The sequence below is a fragment of the Zootoca vivipara genome, chromosome 8 (genome assembly GCF_963506605.1).
Source record: "Zootoca vivipara chromosome 8, rZooViv1.1, whole genome shotgun sequence".
NCBI classification, from domain to species: domain Eukaryota; kingdom Metazoa; phylum Chordata; class Lepidosauria; order Squamata; family Lacertidae; genus Zootoca; species Zootoca vivipara.
The window spans coordinates 56,845,201-56,868,569 of record NC_083283.1 but is presented as its reverse complement, the minus strand read 5'-3'; the positions used below and the strand labels follow the sequence as shown (position 1 = coordinate 56,868,569).

The 23,369-nt window shown below is 41.6% G+C and overlaps 1 protein-coding gene across 1 annotated transcript in view; it reads right to left on the bottom strand.

The window, feature by feature from the left end:
- The window catches only part of KCNG2 (potassium voltage-gated channel modifier subfamily G member 2), a 48,725-nt gene continuing 25,356 nt past the window's right edge, over positions 1-23,369 (bottom strand). The window contains exons 2-3 of the mRNA XM_035125801.2: positions 9,795-10,627; positions 1-2,041 (exon numbers count right to left, since the gene is read on the bottom strand). Coding sequence (XP_034981692.1) covers positions 1,217-2,041; positions 9,795-10,550 — 1,581 coding nt within the window. The 5' untranslated portion in view covers positions 10,551-10,627 and the 3' untranslated portion in view covers positions 1-1,216. The remainder of the gene's footprint in view (positions 2,042-9,794; positions 10,628-23,369) is intronic.

Below are 23,369 nucleotides of genomic sequence, written 5' to 3'. Positions count from 1 at the left end.
CCCTTACCCTCTATTCACATCCACATACCGTACCTAATATCTCTCCCCTCCTGCCTCATCCTCCTCGTGTTCTCCCACCAGATGCCCCCCATCCTGGTGGGGCAATTAGGCATTGGAAAAATAGCTCTCATACACACAAATGGGAGTTTTTGGCATGCTACCTACCCCAGGGGCAGGGGGAATTATGGGTTGCACCCAAATGCACTACAAACCACCCCTGCTATACAGTATGTATTATCACCTCTCTGTTCTTTTTCCTACCTCCTCACCTATGTTCACAAACTGTTTGTACTGGGGGGGACGGGACGCCATCCTGCCCTTTAGTTATTCGTGGATAATGGGAGGGAACTAAATGTCCTCCAACCAGACACTGACCTTTCTTAGATATGTTTTCTTCAGTTTTGAAAATCTTGGCACCAATGGGCGCCACATCCTGAGAAGTGCAATAAGATAGCAAACGTTGGAAGTAAACAGCATCATTTTAAAACGATATACATTCAAATCTGAGCAAAAAGGAACATATTGTATACATCTGCCATCCAAGCTAGGATGCAAAAGCTTACTGCATGTTTTATTAAATAATGCATAAAGAGCTAAAGCACACGTCAGACCTGTCAGCAGGCAGCCAGAATTGTGGTTATTGATTTTCATTCTATTGAAGAAAAAAATTAAACAGAGAGGTAAACTAGGGGTAGCTTTCGTCAGAAATGGCCCTTTGTCCCCATACTTTCAAATTTACCTTTAACCCTTTCTGTGCAATACTCCATGACTTTTTACAAAACCATGAAACCACCTGTGGTACAGGGTTTAGGAAAAAAAATGTTCTTGTGCAATCTATCTCTTGCCCCCAGTCCTATGGCACATGTACTTTACCCTGAATTTGGGGTGCTTATTTAAAAACATACACACAACTGTTTTAGCAGTGTTATTCCCCGCTATGTGCACAGTGGAAACCTGTCTTTTAAACTGCTGTTCCTTCAAAATCACTCATGAGTGCTGAAAAGTATCTTGTGTTCTAAGGATGCTGCAGATGAATTGTCTTCAGTATTATTTTAAGAAACAGCATTGGTCCAATGCTTAAAAGGGCAGTCTTTCTCCAACACTGTGTTTGGCTGAGTGCCCTGATATGGGCAGTTCAGGGGCTGTTTCAGATATGACAAATATCCACTTGCCCTTGTTCCCAAGAAGTTCCTACAATACTTTAGTTTCACTAGAGTCAGCAACTCTTAGTTCCCTGTTCAGTCTCTGCGTGAACCACCTCCGCATCAACCTCTTGTGAACATGTGGCATCTCCTTCATGGGAACTGTCCTCATTCAGAGTTCTGGTGCTTTCTTCCACCTGATGGAACTGTCTGCTAGCAGCTCTCTGCTGTTGCTCTTTAAGCTCGATGTACGAGCGGGAAAAAGTGTGGAATATGGACGTGACAGGGAAAGCCATTAGCAAAATGCCACTCAAGATGCTGCTCAGGGCGACCACCTGCCCGGGAATGCTACGAGGTACCATGTCGCCATAGCCAACAGTTGTCATGGATATGACAGCCCACCAGTAACTGCTGGGGACGCTGGTGAATTCATGCTTGGCTCCCAGTTCACTCTCCGCCAGGAAAACCAGTGGGGAGAAGAGTGCCATAGCGACACAAAGGAAGAGGACCAGGAGCCCAAATTCCCGCGTGCAACGGCGTACAGTAAGCCCCAGGGTCTGCAGCCCCAGTGAATGCCTGGCCAACCGCATGACGTACAGGATACGGAGGGCTCGCAAGGTGCGCAGGACAAGGCCCACTCTCTCCAAGTACTTGTTTCCAACGCCGCTGCCTCCGCCACTACCCCCAGGTTTGTCAGTGTTTTTGGTAGAGGCTGTATCTATAATCAAAGAGATGTAGAAAGGCAAGATGGCCAAGATGTCTATAATGTTGAGCGGAGTCTTCAAGAAGGCGCATTTGCTCTCGGCCTGGATGGAGCGCAAGACGAACTCAAAGGAAAACCAAGCCACGCAGACCGTCTCCAGAACAAAGATGTCATGGCACTTCTGGGAACATTCACCCTGTGGAGAAGACAGAAAATTAAAGAGTCACGTAGCACGGCAGCAACATTTCCAATTCTATTTTATTACGTTTCAACGTTTTTAACGTATACAGTCAAAACACAATTTCGTGATTTTTGTCGAAGTCCCACCCCATTTCCCATGGAGTTATTGTTTCTCCCCTTCTGCTGCAGCCTATCTTCTATCTATCAAATCATAACCACAATAATATAACTGAATTACTTGTTACTCATAGTTCAAATCCTGCTCACAAGTACATCATACTATAGTATTTCTTTAAACACTCCAATAAAGGCATCCATTCTTCCATAAAACACTCATCATTAGAGTCTGTTAATTTTACCAGTTCTGCATAGTCCATTATTATGCATTTATCCATTCTTCTTTGGTTGGAACTACTTCTTCCTTCCATTTCTGCGCATATAGAATCCTAGCTAGCAACATTATTTGTCGGTTGCTACATTCACAGAGAAGCCCATGCTATGCCAGTGCATATGCATGTTTTTTGAATGTTATACACAAGTAATTTCCTGTAGAATTAAAACTGTAATTAGAAAGCCAAGTGCATCTTGAATATGCATGCAATGACCTCGTCCCTAAAGTGATGCTCCATATTCTTTATTGCAAGCCCAACATTTTCAGGATTTAGTCTTGGTGGTAATGCTTTAGTTTAGAAAAGTTCTACCTGCCCCCATTGGGGGGGGGAAGCAGGTGATGTTCTAACCCTTAGTGTTGATAAGACCCCCTGCTGAATCCTTACATATCTTTATAGCAGCTATTTCCACAGGTCAAAATCCCACAGATGAGTGTTAAAGCATTGTCAAAAGTAGCACACAGAAATAGTGAGTTTCATGTCCAGGCAAGAGACAGAGCACAGTTCATGCATGAGTCCTGACCCTCTGCAAAAAAAGCTGAGAACAACTCTATCCTCTACTAAAAAGTGCTGCTGTACTAAAGAGTGCTTTTCTATGAGAACAAAACGTAAGTTCTGTTTTACAGAACAATTTCCCCTCCAATATATAAATTAAAACTAATCACTGCTATTTTAGTTACAGGAATCACAAAACAGAGAAAGCAGTAGGAGAACACTTATGGACATAAATCTGACATCAGGAATCACAAGACAGAGAAACCAGTAGGAGAACACTTAAATCTCCCAGGACATTCTATACAAGATCTCAAAGTAGCTGTCTTATAACAGAAAAAAATCAGAAACAGACTAGAAAGAGAAGTTTCTGAATTGCAACTCATTACCAAGCTTAAAACCATGGAGAGACCTGGTCTGAATAAGGACATTGGATACATGATAAAGCTTTCTTTAGCCATCTCACCCATTGCTTTTTCCTGCAAGACCAATTGTAGTCGTTAACAGTCGTCAACAGTTACAGGTAGGTAGCCGTGTTGGTCTGACGTAGTCGAAACAAAAAAATTCCTTCCAGTAGCACCTTAGAGACCAACTAAGTTTGTCATAGGTATCAGCTGTCATAGGTATCTGAAGAAGTGTGCATGCACACGAAAGCTCATACCTTTGACAAACTTTAGTTGTCAACAGGTTTACCACTCCCATCAGCCTATCACCTATTCCCACCACCCTTCTGAATAATACCCCTCCCCACCCTCTGACTATACATAAGGGTCTGATGACTTCTGTTTCAGTGTATCTGAAGAAGTGTGTGCGACGAACCCCCTCGCCGACGCTGCCAATAGATTATGAGACGAAAGGGTACAGGGGTAAAGCAATCCCCACTCAATTCCTTACGCCTTAAAATAAACCCCTCAATTCTGGGCTTCTCAGTAAAGAGAGTCTAATTCCAGCTTTCGTGGCCCGATCTCACAAACATTCAGGGCTATTTGAATGAACAACCTCTTGCCTACAGAACAGGGACTCCATCAATTCAGATCCCCACTGTATCAGTCTGCCATATCACCCTGGCAAACTTGTGGCACTCTAGGTTTTCACCATACTGCTCTTCCTGTGTGACTCTAGGACACAAACTATCCCCTTTTCCTTAGGTAAGTTTTGCGCTTCTCTAAGTCTCCACCTAAGGGACCCAGGTGGCTCTGTGGGTTAAACCACTGAGCCTAGGGCTTGCTGATCAGAAGGTCAGCGGTTCGAATCCCTGTGGCGGGGTGAGCTCCCGTTGCTCGGTCCCAGCTCCTGCCAACCTAGCAGTTCGAAAGCACATCAAAATGCAAGTAGATAAATAGGAACCGCTATAGCGGGAAGGTAAACGGCGTTTCCGTGTGCTGCTCTGGTTTGCCAGAAGTGGCTTTGTCATGCTGGCCACATGATCTGGAAACTATACGCCGGCTCCCTCGGCCAATAATGCGAGATGAGCGCGCAACCCCAGAGTCGGTCACGACTGGACCTAATGGTCAGGGGTCCCTTTACCTTTACCTTTAAGTCTCCACCTCTGAGTTTTAATACACTGCTGGAATAACCAAGACGATACTCTTTGGCACGAAAAGAAGATAAATTTTATTTACTTGAGAACATAGGTTTTTCTTTTCTTAATGATGCATAAGTTTACAAGCTTAGTTACAGTTATACATTAACTCTGTCAGACTTTAACTTCAAGTTATCCTAAGCCTATCCTAAACCACCACTATCCTGGCCCCACAACCTTCTTCTTCTCTCTTCGTCACTACTCTCCCCCTCTTCCAACTGCCAAAACGGTTATTCCCTCCTTTTTTAAACCGGGCACCATCCCGCCTCCTAAAGATGCGCTGTCAGTTAAGCTGGAGGTGGATTAATGCTGTCTAATCCAGGGTGTAATAAATCTTCCATCCTGGGGCTAATCCATTACAGTGTGCATGCACACGAAAGCTCATACCTATGACAAACTTAGTTGGTCTCTAAGGTGCTACTGGAGGGAATTTCTTTATTTTTTGTTTCCACTGCTATTTTATTTTATCTCCGGAGCAAAACCTTGCTTGAATGAGTGATTATCAGTTCCTTACTAGAAGACGAACAATGCCCTCATTCGAAACGCAACAAACAAACTCAGCTTCACAGCACTTAAGCACCAATGAAGAATAAGAACGATGATTTTTTTTCTGTGATTGCTCTTCCACTTCCAAATATAGCTGCAATTCACTGTTAGCTTTTTTTGCTATTAACTTCCCTAGGAGTGTTAATCACCTCCAGAAAGTAAATAGATTGTATGACAGATACAGTTTATTAGGATGATAAGCATGAGTTGTTTTCACTTACAAATTTCACATAATATATTGTTCTTCTGCCTCAGGTGAAGAGAGATGCATGTATTTTAAGAATATAAAATGAGCCCTGCTGGATTGGATGAAATACTGCCTACTTTCATCCTACTTTCACTGCAGCTGACCCTGGGAAGCCCATCAGCAGGGCATAAGGTCAAGAGCAGTCTCAACTCATGGTACCCAGCAATTGGTGTTCAGAGGCATATTACCTTGGATGCTGGAGGTTGTACAGCTCTACTGTATATAGGCGTTCTTATATAACTAAAGCACTTGTCAGAGAACACCTCCACATTTTTTTTGCCTTTGCTTTCTCCCAACCACTATGTTTAATCCAACTCAGAATGCTTTAAGCCACTTGATATTTTTTTCCCATTTAAACAGCAACACAAGAGCCAATAATATAATGACTGGATACAGCGGTTAAAAAAAAATCCCCTTAATCCATTCAGAGTAAAACACCTGGTCCTCAATAAAGGTGATAATGAGAGCTGAACAGAGCTCATATACACACTAAAAGCCACCAGTAAAATCCTGAAATACGAAGTTTTCTGATTTCTTTCACAGTAAGTAGAACAGCAGCTGATACAGGAACAAAGAAGATTCTATAGTGGAGTCTTGTCACCACTCCTCTTTCTCCCTCAAACTAATTGCAGCAATTCTATGATTCTGCGGTCAGCCTGCATAGGTCTCCGCATCAGAAGATGATAATCTGCTCCTGATAACACACAAGGAGGGACAGAATCACTACAGCACCCTGTGATTTGCCACTATTTGTGCTCCACTTTTTTTGCACGAAACCATGCACCTTTTCAAGAAGTACTACCTGTTTGTGGGATTCAGGTCGCTCAATAGCACTATGCAGGCATTCCTGCTGGTAAGGAGAGCAGGGGCGCATGGGTCATCCCATTTCCAACATCCCCACACATGGCAGCAGCACCCGCTCCAGCACACACGCATGGGGAATTGTAACCTGACCCTGCTCCTCCTACACAGTTGTTTTTTTTGTAACCATTGTCCCTTCTTCATTATATGATTTTTGTAAAAAATAATAATGGCAGGCTTGTACAACTCCCCAGATATTCTAGGCAACTGCAGTATTTGGATGCTTTTGAATTATGGTGCTGGAGGAGACTCTTGAGAGTCCCATGGACTGCTACAAGATCCAACCTATCCATCCTGAAGGAAATAAGCCCTGAGTGCTCACTGGAAGGACAGATCATGAAGCTGAGGCTCCATTACTTTGGCCACCTCATGAGAAGAGAAGACTCCCTGGAAAAGACCCTGATGTTGGGAAAGATGGAGGGCACTAGGAGAAGGGGACGACAGAGGATGAGATGGTTGGACAGTGTTCTCGAAGCTACGAACATGAGTTTGACCAAACTGTGGAAGGCAGTGGAAGACAGGAGTGCCTGGCGTGCTCTGGTCCATGGGGTCATGAAGAGTCAGACACGACTAAACAACTAAACGACAACAATAAGTTCAGAACATGACAGCCCCACGATTCCGAAGTCTTATCATCTCTTCTCAAGCCACAATGACTTCCAATCTCCAACTCCATTTTTTTCCAGTCAAAGAAAGATGTATATACATCATTTTCACAATTCATGTTTAAAGATTATACTGTGCCATTTCGTATGTGTTATGAGAAGCATGCAAAAGGAGGGACTCATCGCCACACTAAGGTGACCCTTCTGACAGAGCAAATGTTTTGGCTTGCCTATCAGAACAATCTCCCACCTCCCTTCCGTGTGTGTCATTCTGGCGGTTCTTCAAACGCTCCTAGAGTTGATTTTGGGAAGCACATGGGGGAGGACAAGCGGGGAAAGCCCTGTTGAGCAATCAGGAGTCCTTGTGCATCGGTTCTGCCCGACAAGACTCATTAGTTGAGTCCTGCTCAAAGATTATATCTGGTCCTGCGAAACTGTGACAAGTGTTGATGAGGGCACATACCGGTAATTATGTTCATAGTTAAAGGCTTGGACTGAGAAGGAGAATTAGAAAATGGAGGTGAACACAAGATGGAACTACTGTGAGCATGGTCAACAAACCCATATCAAAAAACATTTGCTCTCATTTAGTTCTGTACATTTAGTTCTGTACAGTAAAACCAGTGAAGTGTCCATTTTGCTTTACGCTGATGTCCTCGTCCTGCTCTCTTTGAACAAAACTGGACTCAGAAGGATGCTGGTCAAATTTGGCCAACTGTGTAAAAAAGAACACCTAAAAGTTAAATATGCCAAAACTAAGGTTGCCATATTCGGTAAGAGGGTTACCGAGTCCAAGTGGACATTAGATGGTCATACACTCGAGCAAGTACATAGATTTAAATACCTAGGATTACTTATTGACGAAAAGCTTTCAAGGAAACCCCATCTGGATGCAATTAAGCTATTATCTGTCCCCTCTACTGGACAGTTATACAGGTTCTTCCACTCGAGAGGGGAGAACTTAATCAATCCAGCCATCAAGATCTACATGTCAAAAACCATCACACAAATGCTTTGTGGGGCTGAGATGTGGGGAAGCGGTATCAAATCAGTAAAACCACACTCCTGCAATATCTCCAATTTCAAGATGGCGAAGTGTCCTCAATATTTGTGGTACCCTCTGTAGTTTAATTTGTATCCTGGAGTGTTTGCTGAAGCCGGAAGGATGAGGCTCTAAGCCATGCTTCCTGCCAGTGAACTAGAAGCCTAACATTTCCTCTTAGAAACAGTCTGTTTCAAGTGAGTCATCTGGCTCATGAGTGACCTACTGCATGAAACTAAGCAGCAACCAATCATTTTGACTGAAAACATACAACTGGAGCGAGCTTTGGCTTTGGCTCGCTCTTCTGTGCCAATACTGGCAAAGGCATTCCCTCCACCCTGCTCTTCTGTTAGTCCCAGCGCTACTATTTAAAAGACACAAATTGACAGAAGCTTTCTCAACAAAGGTTATGAAGCAACCAATTGCCTAAATGTTAGGCTGTCATTTTCTTTGCAAGGTTGCAGTTTGACAAGAGCTGCTTCCACACTGTGGCAATTGCTAAATGCATATTAGCCTGGGTATAGTATTCTCACAAGTCCTTATAGCACTATGTCCCAGCTATTAGTTGTGGTAAAGGGTACTTTTATATGCCTGTTGTCTTTGTCCATGGAGTTTGGACAGTGCTCTTGAAGCTACGAACATGAGTTTGACCAAACTGCGGGAGGCAGTGCAAGACAGGAGTGCCTGGCGTGCTCTGGTCCATGGGGTCACGAAGAGTTGGACACGACTAAATGACTAAACAACAACAACAACAAAGGGTACTTTAGCACTTCCTATTATTTTTGTAGGTATGGTTTACCAAAACAGATGAAGACGGTTGGGATGCACAAATATGTCAACTTTAGTTTCTCATTTTTTTAACCCTAGGTTCAGTTCTTCACATTTCCACATTAGTCTGAGATTTTTTTTAAGTCCTCATGAAAATTAACCAGCATTTGCATGAGAATTTATCCCAACATACACGTTTGTATGCAATTTCCCCTAAGATAATACCTTTTTGAATTTTATTTTCACTAATATACACATTCTTATGGACACTTCACCCCAGTATATGCAGTTTTGTACACATTGAGTGGCTAGAGAACTGCATTAGAGAGCCGAGTCCAGGTATACATGAGTCAACTGTTTGACTTAGTTAAAGGCAGTTTCACATATTCTTATGACTTACCAGGGCACAGATTTCTGACTTCTTGGATCCTAAAATTATAGCCTAAACTGCTTCACTTAGTTACAGTAGATTATATATCAAAATGATATATAAACAACAGAAACCATTTTAGTAAAATTGCCAGTTGGGTGTGAAACAAGGTTTGTGCTTGTTTTATGAAGTAAGGCTTCTAGTTCCCAGTTCTTAAAACAAGGTACTTGTTTTCATATGCATCTCCTACCATGGCTGTTGCAGAAAACAGGAAAACAAGAAGTGTAATAAAGTATGTGTAATATAATGCAAAAATAAAAATAAAAAATAAAAAATCCGACAGTATCAAGTTCTCTGTATGAGTTATAATGCTTAATACCTACAAATCTTCCTCCTCTAACACGGTGTCCAATTCAAGACTACTGAACCACATATTCCTATTAAAATTTCATTAATTGCAACAGTTTTTCACTTGTAAGTTGAGAAAAAAAAAGAGAGAATCTAGCAGCGAGGCTCCTTTACACAGATGATACTTAAACAGCAATGTTCCTATTATAATAAACGTTGATATGGGCACACAGTACCTTTCTCTGCATAATAGGCCAGCTAGGCAGTTTTTTCTTTCTTTCTTTTTTTGGCCTTAGTTTGGGGGAGGAAGTTTCTTTTGTTAACCAAATTTCTTTCTCTCCAATATTCAGAAATTTAGTATCTCCATAATAATGTACTAGGTTTCACCTATAGAAAACATAAGCTGATGCACCAAACATGGACTTATCAGGATGTATGCTGGGGATGAGGTGGAAACGTCACCAACACTGTTATTTTCAGCATCATTACTTTTTATAAAATGCATTTCTGTTCACTTACCCGATCTTCTTCTTCTCTGAGATCTGGCATGGTGCTAATACAGAGACTAACTGCAGTGATGGCAACAAAGGAAACGGATATGCAAGCAAAGATCTTTCCAGGGATCCCCGAGTGAGGATTTTCTACCATATCCCTGAGCTTTCTCATGCAGAACTGCAAACGGCTACTGTCCTCAAAGGCACATTGCGGCTCTTCACTAGCTAGCATTTCCTCTTCAAACAGTGCAGCCTCCACCATCTCTTCCTCTTTTTGTCGCAACCTTTTCTTACAGCACCACTCCAGGTGTTCCTCTTCTATCCCCCAGTAAACCAGCTCATCTTGGAAAGAGAGGGCACACATTTCTCTCAGGAGCCTGAGCTTCCCAGCCGTCACAAAAGTCATGATGGTCCTGAAGGCACACGGGTTGCGGTCAAAGAAAAACTCGTTGCAATTGACATCATAGTCATCACAGATATCCATGATCTCTTCGTAGTTGTTGCACGATTTTAATTTTCCAAGCCTGGTCAAGGGGCAATTCTCTAATGTGGTCCATGGGATTCTGTATTTGATGCCACCTACATTGATGATCACATACCCAGTTTGGTCCTCTCGGTGGGCAAAGCAACACAAGTCTTCCCCAGGATGCAGAAGTGTGGCTTTTTTGTAGAAGAATCCTTTCTTTGCCTGCACTTCGCAAAGTGTCTCCAAGTTGTTGTAAGAATATGAGGTGAATTCGGGATCTGTGGGCCCAGGGAGCAGTGCCATTTCCTGATACATTTGTTACGTTCATGGGGGTGCCTAGCCTATTCGAAGAAATGGTAGATTCTTGACTGGTGGGGACAGAAAAGGCCAGTCTAAAAATAAAGCAAGAGTGGCAGAGTTAGCATTTTTATATGACCAAACAAATCTCATCTGCATTTCTTAAAACTTTGAGCAACTCTGCTGGGATCATTCCAACTTCCTATTGTCCTTAGAGAAAAGGAAAACAGGATTTTTGAACATCTGAATGTAGCACATAAAATAAGCAATGACACATCATTTGCAAGAGAAGCTTGCGGGATCAGGCGCAGGAGACCTGCGGCCAGCAAGGTCCAAAGCATGGGATGATACAATAGACACACTGGACAAACATCTTGGGTTCAAATAGACCACAACTTTATTGATTACAGATGTAAGTAGGCTTTGACATAGGCAGTGGGTATGTACAGTGGTACATCGGGTTACAAATACCTCAGGTTACAAACACTTTGGGTTACAGACTCCGCTAACCTGGAAGTAGTACCTCGGGTTAAGAACTTTACCTCAGGATGAGAACAGAAATCTTGTGGTGGCAGTGGGAGGCCCCATTAGCTAAAGTGGTGCCTCAGGTTAAGAACAGTTTCAGGTTAAGAACAGACCTCCGGAACGAATTAAGTTCATAACCAAAGGTACCACTGTATGCTGAATCATTCAGCCCGACTGCTGGTTTAATACTTTGCAAAGTCTGTCCTGGGTTAAGAATCTCTATGTGGCATACATCCAATAGGGGTGATCCCTCTAAGACCATCATTCAGCTTGGGGGGTGTTTCTATGGCCCATCGGCCTCCTTTTGGACATCTAGAGAGCACCTCCACCTGGACCCCTTTAATGGGTTAACCTCAATTGCCTGAAGCAGGAGTGGGTGGGCTCCCAGCTCCCCTACCCACTCCTAGATAGATTAAGGATCCAGCCAAAGCTCAATTTGCCTGCAGACAAATTTCTCCCTGGTTCTGAATATGCAACCAACTATTTCTAAAGCAAGGTCTTATGAAGGACCTTCCTGCTCACCTTCAGGCAGGACCATAGGATGGAAGGGTAGGGAATCCAGGTCCAACTGAGCTATTGAGTCTGGGACGCTTCTTTATATGCCTTGTGAGCAGACCCAAGTAAAGACTAGGGGCTGAAGTCTTCACTCAGGTCCACAATACAAGCCATGCCCCTTTGCTTGCCCATGATAGGTCCATTTAAATGCATGCACCAGCAACCTGCCTGGCCAGAGGAGAAGGGAGTGTTGTCCCCTCCAAGGCAATGTGGGACCAAAAGTTGTCCCTGGCTCGGACTGCGATCATGCCGGGTTGCGGTCACAACTCGCCATCAGTAAGTGGTCCTTAAAGCTCATCTACAATAAGAAAAGGTACTCTAACCATCCATTAACCAGCGAGATATACTGATGTACATCTGTAGAATATGATTTATTATATTGTGTATTCTTCACTTTAAAAATATTATTTGTACGTGTACTAAAAATGTTTTAAGCATTTAAAGTAATTTAATCAAACTATCTAAACAAGAATGTTAACCTAAACTTGCTTAAACTACACAAGATGAAATAATGTTTAGTCACTGTGACAACATAAATTAATGAAGAGACACAAAGCTGCCCTAGACCAATTAAGCCACACAATGCAGAGCACAAGTGGAGTGGAAACAGCAAGTGTCATAACTGCAAAGTGCATGAAGAACAAACAAGTCCAGACAACTTACATTAGGAAAGGGCACTGTCAACACAATTGCATGCTTCGTCTTAAGATAAAATATTCAGAGCTAAATATGTGGGTGCCATCTTTCCATTGTATTCCTCGCATTGTATCTCAAGAGTTGAGAAGACCAGAACATGATTTCTTTTTTCCATTTCAGCATACTTAGAACAAGTGTTCATGTATCTAAACACCTAAAAGAATCTGGTAAACAATCTTGTTTTGGCATGAATGCTGATGTGTGTATATTTTACTTTACAGGTATGTCTGGCTTGCTACTTCCATTCCACAAACAGTGACAATTATAGTCTTTCATTTGTGTATATAAGCTTAATGACAAAAAATGCATTAGATCTACAGCTGGTTTACATCTTCACTCGACCTCAGGCACTTGATAATTTAATTCCCAATATTTTAAAAACACAGGCATGGAGGAACCACTAAAAAGTTGCTGAAGCACTTGTTGCTGTTATGAATGGAATGTTTCCTGCTCCCAAATATGATTCAGAATATAAAGGTGGGAAGCAAAATTACATCCACTGACCTATGGGAAGGCCCCAACCTATATCTCAAGACAGGGGTAGCCAAGGTAGAGTCCTCCAGATGCTAGCTTACAACTTCCATAATCTTTGACTAGTGTAGCCAATGGTCAGGGAAGATGGAAGTTGCAGTTCAAATCCATCTGGAGGGTACAACATTGGTTCTAAAATACAGGAACTGCTATATCCGTTTAGATAGGGACAGCCAGAGAAGATGGGGAATCTCGGGGAACTCTGGTCCTACAAAACAAGTTTCAGTCTTGGAGTACCTATATCCGAAAAGAACAACAACAATCCATTGCACTGCTAACAGAAAATTGACCAATTTTAACATGTTGATTGCACCCTGAAGATAACTTCTTCATGTTACTTCCCCTTAATCTAGATCAAAAAGAACATCCAAACAGTTCAGTTGGGCTCAGAGGAACTTTGCAATATGAATACTCATAGCTATATTTATCAGCCACATACATGGAAGCCTGCATCCACATACAAATCTCCTTTTGTAGATCAAGGCAAATGTCTGTGAATGAGAGCCATTCTACTTCTAATATGACACTAACCTAAAACTAGCTTGAAAGTAGATACATAAATTGCAGGTTAACATACAAATACTGTACAATTCTTTTTCTAACATCAGAATACAATATTGGCCTGTTCAAGCTTATGAGCAAGAGCACCATGGAACAGAATGCATTTCAAAACACAGTTTATTTTGTTGTGATTTAAAGCCACAAACATGAAACATACATAAAAAACAGAATGTGAGGAGTCCTCTCCAGAGAAATAGGAGAGTTCATTCAGAGTATATGGTAGCCTGAAGTGATTAGTGTCATATAACAGCATCGGCTAGGAAACATTATTACTCACAATAAGCAATTTCTATATCACACAGTTGATTGATTCATGCCCTAGCAGTAGTGAAACATCACAGAAACTACCATACTTTACCGTCTATAAGATTTTTATTTTTTTTTACCTTAAAACAATGCTTAAAATTGGGGTAGTCTTATACGTGGGTAGAGCAGAGGGAAATGATTTCTGTCTTGAGTAATAGATTGTTACTGGTGTTATTGCTGCGACAATGTCCGCTTGTGATTGGTTGCTGCTGCGAGAATGTGCACTGACAATTGGTCGATGCTGATTGGGCTCTGCTGCGGCAATTGGGCATGTGATTGGCATGCGATTGGCAGCGGCTGGTGTCGATTGGAAATGTGATAGGAGGCTTCTGCATTGTGTTCAATTGCAAGCATTTGTAATTTGGGTGAGCTTTTTTCCGGCATTCCTCCCATTCTGGACAATCTCCCCCCATTTTCTTAATATTGAGTCCCGAAAATTAGGGGGCATCTTATCCATGGGGGCATCCTATAGACAGAAAAATACGGTAATTTGAGGACGAACCTTGGGTAGTACTGAAGTTGCATCACTAACCTAAAATGCAAAAGCTTCCAGGTGTATCATATAGGATGCTGCAAATGAAATGGATTACAAGTAGAGGTACCTGTACTAATAACATGCCCAGATCTATGCTAGCAGGACTTATCTTATTTTCTGGCACTACTCCCCAAGATACAGTTGCATCACTACACCAAATACTACCATACAATAATACTATCATGCACCACATACAAGAAAAATAACTTTAGAGGCATTCCTACAGCAAACCTCAAGCACACTGTAGTAATCTGAGCATTAGGACATTAAATTATTTTATTATGGGTTAGAGCAAGTCTCCACTTTTGGACTTCTCTCAGGGAAAACCTTACTGCTTAGTGAGCTGGTCATCTGTATTGGGCCAATACAATTGGGTCATATTAACATCACGGTTTTCCCAGTAGTGATGTATGGAAGTGAGAGCTGGACCACGAAGAAGGCTGATCGCCAAAGAATTGAGGCTTTTGAATTATGGTGCTGGAGGAGACTCTTGAGACTGCAAGAAGATCAAACCTATCCATTCTTAAGGAAATCAGCCCTGAGTGCTCACTGGAAGGACAGATCGTGAAGCTGAGACTCCAATACTTTGGCCACATCATGAGAAGAAAAGACTCCCTGGAAAAGACCCTGATGTTGGGAAAGATGGAGGGCACAAGGAGAAGGGGACGACAGAGGACGAGATGGTTGGACGGTGTTCTCGAAGCCACCAACATGAGTCCGGCCAAACTGCGGGAGGCAGTGCCTGGCATGCGCTGGTCCATGGGGTCATGAAGAGTCGGACACAACTGAACGACTAAACAACATCATCATCATGGAAACTCCAGGACTGGTTGACACTTGACGACTGACAGCTGTGAAGCAGTGTGTCTGAAATACAGACTAGGGTCGCCATCTTTTAACAACAATCTTCTACCTTTTACTGTATAGTGTGGCATACACAAATTAAGCAGGTGAAGCTTTTCCATTAAGTTTATCAATATGCCATGAAAAGCTTCACTTGCTTCATTTGTTAGAAGCACAACATCACGGCCTCTGAGAAGTCACCAACCATAGTAAACATCTCCACATGCTCACCCACTAAACAACTTCCTGAGAGTGAGTCTTGTAGGCATGATCTACTTCGAAGAAGATGCCACATTAAAGAAGAAGAAGAAGAAGAAGAAGAAGAAGAAGAAGAAGAAGAAGAAGAAGAAGAAGAAGAAGAAGAAGAAGAAGAAGAAGAAGAAGAAAGTCTGTGAATGTGAGTTTGTAGAGTGGTTTTACAGCAGTCCTTAAAAGAGCTTTGTAGCATTGCTATGACCAGTGTAATCCCTTTCCAAAAGGCCACATTTCAACTGCTCTGCAACAGTTGCTGGAGTTGGAACCAGAGGCTAATTAATAATTTGTGGTTGTAACAAGTAAGAAGAGGTCATGGCTGTGTTTCTGCAGAACTCCACAGGCCAAAGGCCAAAAGAAAATGCTTCAGGGAGACATAGCTGGGCAAATACCTCATTGCTGCAAATGGCGGTAGAACTTCATTCTAGCAACAACATCAGGGCATAAGTCACCAGCATGTCATATTCTCCAGGGACCCTTGAAATAGGAAGGTTACCTTGTAACTGATGAGTTTATAAACAAATCTTCTGGTTCAAGGAATAATCAGGGCCTTTCACAAAACACAAGCTGATTATTCACATTTCACTTATAATTTTCAAGGCTTCGTTACTAAAGGGGCATGCCCTCTATACAAAGAGCATTCATCTGTTTGGAAATATGTCAAATTGCCTTCCACTTCCAACTTGGAATGCAATAGGATGGAAGAAAACATCATAATTTCTTCTTTAGAAATAACAAACTGAACCCGTTACAGAGGCCCTTTTTTTTGTAAAAATCACTGTGAGTGACAGGGTTTTGTTTCTGTGCATTTATTTTCAGCTGCAAAGGATATGTTGTTTCTCAAAAAGCATATATTGTTCTGCTACACATATTGAAATCACTCTGTGTCAGTTCAAAATGCCCCACTTCATGCTTGCCAAGGTTTTTATTCCTCTCACCCCATCAATGGTGTCGTGTTTGAAAATCCAATTACAATTGGAGGAAAATAATCTGCGCTTTCAATTCCTTCAAACAAAAAAACCAGCCAAGCACCTTATTTTTGAACAGATGTTACTAAGAGATATGGTGTACCATAATGTGAGACCTAGTTCATGATATAAAAAAGAGATGCATTCAGAGGAATCCATACCAAAGGCACACACACATCCATTCAGCAACCATGACCCGGAAAATCTTTAAGTACACAATCTCAAAAATTCTCGTATGTTCTTAAGAGACAGTTCTTCTCCTTCCATGCATGCACATGCATCCGGTGTGGTGTGGTATCTGAATCAAATGTCTGTAGATGGGAGCAATATAGATTGCCCCATCCAATGAATTTTTGAGAAAGGTTTTAGATCACAACATAAATGTGTTCAGCTGACCCTAGTAGCAAGTCAGGCTCTCATGAACCTGAAACAGCCTGCATGCAAATTAGGCTGCATGCACAATCCTATTTACAGTGGGACCACCAATTATGCAAGGGTTCTCTGTCTCCTGAGAAGCAGCAGTGATGCTACTGGCTAGAGGTAAAGTGAGTGGCAGTGCCCCACCATGCTTTTATTGGCTGCCTCACCCCTTTCTCCTTTTGAGGAAGGAAAACTCAGAAAGCTCCTACTTCATACTCCTGATAAGCATCAGTTAATCAGGGAAATAAGCTCTTGAGTTGGAACTAGGGATGGATAAATTGGTCAATTCTGGTTTCTTATTTTTCCAATCTTTAAGATCAGTTCTTCCAAATGTGCACATCAGTATGCATATTTTTTTTAAAAAGTTCTCATGAAAATTCATCAGCACTTTAGGGAGAATTTCTCCTAATATATCCTTTCTGTGTGCAATTTTACCTAATGCAAATATTTTTTCAAAGCAATTTCCCTTAATATAATGCATTTTAATGCTATTTTCACTATGCATTTTTATGCACTTTAGCATAGTATGTATATTTTTGTACACGTTTTTGCCCCTCTTTTCCTTTACCTAAAGAAAACCTAGACTGTCCCTAAAGTAACTTAAACTACAAAAACAATTCTGCAGATTGCCAACAGAGGTGCAGGTTTCTCCCCACCCCACCCCAGTATTTAGCACTGTCTGTCACATATACCTAGGGATGCGGGTGGCTTGCCGATCAGAAGGTCGGCGGTTCGAATCCCCGTGACGGGGTGAGCTCCCATTGCTCGGTCCCAGCGTCTGCCAACCTAACAGTTTGAAAGCACCTCAAAGTGCAAGTAGATAAATAGGTATCGCTACAGCGGGAAGGTAAACGGTGTTTCCGTGTACTGCTCTGGTTCGCCAGAAGCGGCTTGTTCATGCTGGCCACATGACCTGGAAGCTGTACGCCGGCTCCCTTGGCCAATAATGCAAAATGAGCGCTGCAACCCCAGAGTCAGTCACGACTGTACCTAATGGTCAGGGGGGGGGGTCACATATACAGATATCTCCTTGGTGGGCAGAAGTTCATTGGTGTGTCCAAGGTGTAAAGAGATCCTGGAACCCTGGTATCAAGTTTCCATGGCATGGAAAAAGCGGATAGAGAAAATTATCTCTCCGTCTCATAATACCAGAACTTGTAGACATCCAATGAAGTTTAATTCTGCTTAATTCAGGATGAATTAAAGAAAGTACTTATTCATGCTGGGCATAGCTAAACTATGGAACTCGCGCTCACAAAAAGGCAGTGATGGCCACCAACCTGGATGGTTTTAAAAGAGGAATGGGCAAATTCATGGAGGAGAAGGCTATGTTCTACCTCCACTGTCAGAAGCATTATGCCTCTGAATATCAGTTTCTGGGAATTGCAAGTGTTCTGGGTACTGTTGTGCTCATGTCCTGTTTGCAGGCTTCCAAGCAGGCATCTGGTTGGCCACTGTGAAAACAGGATGCTGGACTAGATGAGCCATTGGCTTCACTCAGTTGATTCATTCTTTGGCTGGAGAAGTGCAATGCAAAATTCAGAGAAAGGATGTTAAAGGATGGCTATGTTTTGGAAAGTGTGAATTAGGTAGCGTCACCCCCATCGTTCTGCCTGGACACTGAGGTCCAGCACCGAGGGCCTTCTGGCGGTTCCCTCGTTGCGAGAAGCCAAGCTGCAAGGAACTAGGCAGAGGGTCTTCTCGGTGGTGGCGCCTGCCCTGTGGAACGCCCTCCCATCTGATGTCAAAGAGAACAACAATTACAGTACCAGACTCTTAGAAGACATCTGAAAGCAGCCCTGTTTAGGAGGCTTTTAATGTTTAATAGATTACTGTATTTTGGTTTTTTGTTGGAAGCCGCCCAAAGTGGCTGGGGAAACCCAGCCAGATGGGCGGGGTATAAATAAATTATTATTATTATTATTATTATTATTATTATTATTATTAATGTGAACTGAATCAAATTTCTCCCCCAACTCTAGTTACGGTAGGACAAATATCTAAAAACCTAAACAGCACCTGCAGAAAACCTGCAGCTTTTGCCTAAGGAAAGTAAATTATGATACACTTTTAATCACATTTTTAATAAGAAAATTTTTATCTTACGGTTGTATAGGCTGTTATTTTAAGATTCTGCTTGCCTATGTGTCACATCTATTAGCTTAACCTAAAATCTAAGTCACTGATATGGTGTTAATGAACTTTCCATATGCAACGACAAAAGGAACAAAAGCAGTTAAATGTTGGCCACCCTAATCTTTCACTAAAAGCAGCAGAAAGGAACTCAGAGCCCTGTGTGCTGATTCTATATAGTTAGCAGTGCACATTATGAAGCTAGCTGACATTGTGAAAGCTGAAATGACTTCCTTTTTTTAAAAAAAAAAAGAGGGAGTGATGTGATTGCCTTCCCGTATTTTATGATTCACGAAACTCCTACAGTACGGTAAATTGCTAGCTCTGTGTAGTGCTTATGGGGGCATTTTTGTAGTGGTAAATGATAGCTGCAAGATCTACGAGGGAACCAAAGCGTGAGGAAAATAGTGGATGAAAGTGGATAAGCTTACAGTACAATTATTTCAAAAGGGAGTGGGAAGAAAGAGCATTCCGCTAAACCTCTGGTGGTCAACTAAAGAATGCAAACTGGAAGTTTGACATATTATAATAAGCCAAGATCCTTTAGTGGTTAGCAGTGTACTTACAGAAGCTGTCACTATTAGTGGGAAGGGAAACAACAGACAAGTAATCTTATGAAAAATTCTAGGAAGCATGCATCAGTGAGGAAAGATGATATACATGAAGAATATGTTGTTTGATGGGAAATCAGCAGAGCTTATTTCCTTGTAAAATATATTCATGATTGAGCCATAACAATTAAAGCCTACATCCTATATTGAAGTCAATTGTGAAACTCCAGGGACTGAACCACAACTCTACGAAGATACAGTGGTACCTCGACTTATGAATTTAATTCGTTCCGAACGGACCTTCATAAGTCGAAAAAATCGTAAGTAGAAGCCTATTGGGAAAAATATTTTAAAAATTCGTAAGTCGAAGCAACCCCTATTAAAAATTCGTAAGTCAAAAAAATGCTATTCGTGCCGCATCCAAAATGGCGGATGGAGCTCCGTTCGTAACTCGAAACATTCGTACGTTGAGTCATTCGTAAGTCGAGGTACCACTGTATTTTACAAATTACAACCAACTAGCATTCTTGTGGTTGCCATTTGTCTAATAGATGATATACTCTCCCTCCCAACTCCTCTCAAAGGCGGCTGCCACAGAGAAAGAGATAAGAAGCAGGACATTTCCACTGGCTCTGCTGAGACACTAATGGCCTTTGACTCTACCTCTCACTAAACCATCACCTAGCAGCAGCCATTCCACCAGGTTACAGAAGAGGTGGATGGTAGGGTTATTTCCCCTTGGAAATGCACAAATCGTACGAATCCGCATTTCATAATGCACAAAGCCATATTTAATAAAGTACGATAGCTTGAATTAAAACCCGTTTAACCATACTAAATAAATCTGATTATCTAGACATAAATCCTACACAGGACTGGCTATCAGAATGTTGGTCTTAATCTTAACAGTCCTATGTACTTTCACATAGTTTAAGAGGCACATGTAACCTCGTAAAACGAGGACTGCACTAGGCATGAGAAATGCATTAAATTTTATCTTTTCCATTCCTGTTTTCTAAACCAAGCTGCAGGCTTGTAAATATCATTATTTATTCAGTAAATGCAAAACATAGAGAAGCAAATAAGCAGGCAGGCTCACATTATGTCCAATAGAGAAGATTATCAGTTGCCAACCTTTGGGCCCATTTCCAAACTGGATAAACTCCACAACCTATTCGGTTAGCCACAATCAAATGCTTCTTACAAGCCTTCTTTCCATTTTCAGCAGGGAGAGGGGGGCACCAAGGGTGCAAGAGAAAGCCTCTATAGGCACCCATTGGTACCATGTTGGCAATCCCTAGAGAAGAATATGAATTTGAGACACTTTGGATATCTGACACAAATACCTTTTAAATGCATGAAAATTGCACAGCACCAGACCTTGCAGGACTGAGACTTTTATCTATATACTTTTGGAGAAATTTAAAGGGGTTCCTAGGTTAGATATAGATATATCGGAAAAGTGATTCAGTTAAACGCATTGTAAACCCATACAGGGAAATCGGGTAGAGAAATACGGGACTCCACAGCGCCATCTGGTGTCACAGTGTTATATCACATATAAAATGCATATAAAACACTTTTTCTTTACCAATCTAGCCGAGTCCCTGGATTGGAAGTATCCCTTCACTGGAACCCAAAATAAAGAGATGCATGCTCCAAATGAAAATATAGGCCTTTATTGAAATACAAATGTGCATAGGGTCAGCCTCAAAAATAAGGAGGTGGCTGCAAAGCAATGTTTCTTATACACTCCCAAATTACACCTGTGATTCTAGTCACCAATCAAAGGGTCACAGCAATCTTAGCAGTTGCAACCCAACGTCACCATCCTAAACCTATCAAAACCATTTATCTCTTCAGAGGAACCCTCATCAAAATATCATCTAATCACATATACTCATTTTTCAGTATCTTTACTAAGATTTTGACTAATTTCCTCTTCATTAAATATTTCCCAATATCCTCTTTCATCTGCCTACAAAACAATTCAAGATTAAGCACAATTGCCTTGCCCATACCGCTCAGAAGTCCTGATTTTAGTGGGACAGCCTGAAATTACAGAAGCCAACCCCAGCTTCTAATTGGATCCTGGAATTTCCCATTTTTTGGTCTGGCACTCTGGAACATGTCAGCTGAATGCCAGTCCAGAAAAAGGCCCTTTTTTCAGTCCAGTGCTCCGACACAAGTCACCTGGCTTGTGCCAGAGTGCCGGACAGAAATGTGCTCATTTATTCCTCTTGATTTTTGGCCTTGCTCAGGACCTTCCCAATTTTGGTTCCCAGGTTGCTGGAGGGTATGCATGCCTTGGTGATTTTCTTTTCATGCACTATGGATTCTAACAGTTTAATCTTTTCAGTGTTCCAGAAAAAACATCTGCTAAATACAGTACCCGAAAGTACCCGAAAAAACATCTGCTAAATACAGTACCCGAAAGCAGTTAGTTCTATACTGTAAAAGGTAGGCAGGGGCCTTTCCAATTTAGCTAGGCCATAGGCTCAAAAGAAAATGGAATCATCACAGCAATGCAGTTTTATGAAATTAACATTTTATCCATCCATGCAAATAGATATACCTACAAAATATTACGGAATGGTTTTTTTTTTTGGGGGGGGGTGTCCCTACCTACCTCATAGCTGCCAAGTTATCCCTTTTTTAAAGGGAAATTCCATTATGCTGAATAGGCTTCCTCGCGAGAAAAGGGAAAACTTGGCAGCTATGACCTACCTACAGAACATTCATGTTATTTACTCAGCAGATATTCACATTATTGGGCCCACTTAAAACACTGCACAATCCTAAATCGACACTGAAAATACCAAGGATCTTATCTCAAGTGTGAGAGTTGAATGCAAAGATGGTGTGTCTAGCATCAAGCTCCTAGCTTTCTGCATAGCAGATGCCTCCCATTGGGACGCAGGTAGATCTAAAATGTATTAGGAGGCTAGAACTTTTTAAGAGAATCAACTGAAGCACTCTTAATTTTCCAGCAGTAGCAGCAGCTGAACAATATGACATACTACCGGTAGAAGAATCGAAGTCTTTCAGGCAAAAACTCCAGAAATTGAATCCTAGATAAGAAAGGACAAAACCCCAGACTATACACTATCGATTTTTTAAAAGCAATGTAGTAGATAAAAAATAGTATCAAATAATGCTTAACAAACAGGTGCTTATACCTCTATTGCATGATGCTTGACTAAGAAGAGTAACATTGGCAAACATGCACCATGTTCTGTCAAATCACTACTCACCCATTTAACACAGCGCTCATTCACTTCTACATAAACTGTAACGGAAAGCATATTTTGCTGCAGGGTGTGCATACAAGGGACTGATACTTTCACTGTATCCCGAGTAAGTTGCAGACGTTTTCTTGTTGGAAGGACCATGAATAGAAAAAAAAAGTGTGTTTTGCTGGTATTCACTTAGACCTCGTTCTACATGCCTGTTGCTCAGATACAGCAGAAATATGTTCTATTCAGGCATGCAGTTATCATTATATCTAAAGAAATACAGTTTATCTGAGAAATTCAGATAGGAACGGACAAGCAAACCAAGGACGCAGTGATACAATAGTAGCTGAAATTAGGTAACTCTTAAGTACGAGTGTGTGTCACTCACTATAGGACAATAACTTCCCATTTGAAGGTTACAGCATTTTACATTGTTGGTTTTTTTAACCAACACATTTAATACACACAGCTTAGGTCTAAAATAGCATAAAATTAATTCCCAATTTTCTGATAGCATTAAATATGGGCACTAAGCACTATTAGAGGATGCTCAAGCTTGAGGAAGTCTCTAGGCTGAAGGAGTCTATAGCTGCAGTGCAGTTACTACAAAAACACCTCTCTCTATGTTCTTGCTTTCAGGATTTGGTATTCAGAAGGTAACTTCTAAGAGTGGGCCACCCTGAGCACCATAGCTGCCAAGTTTTCCCTTTTCTTGCGAGGAAGCC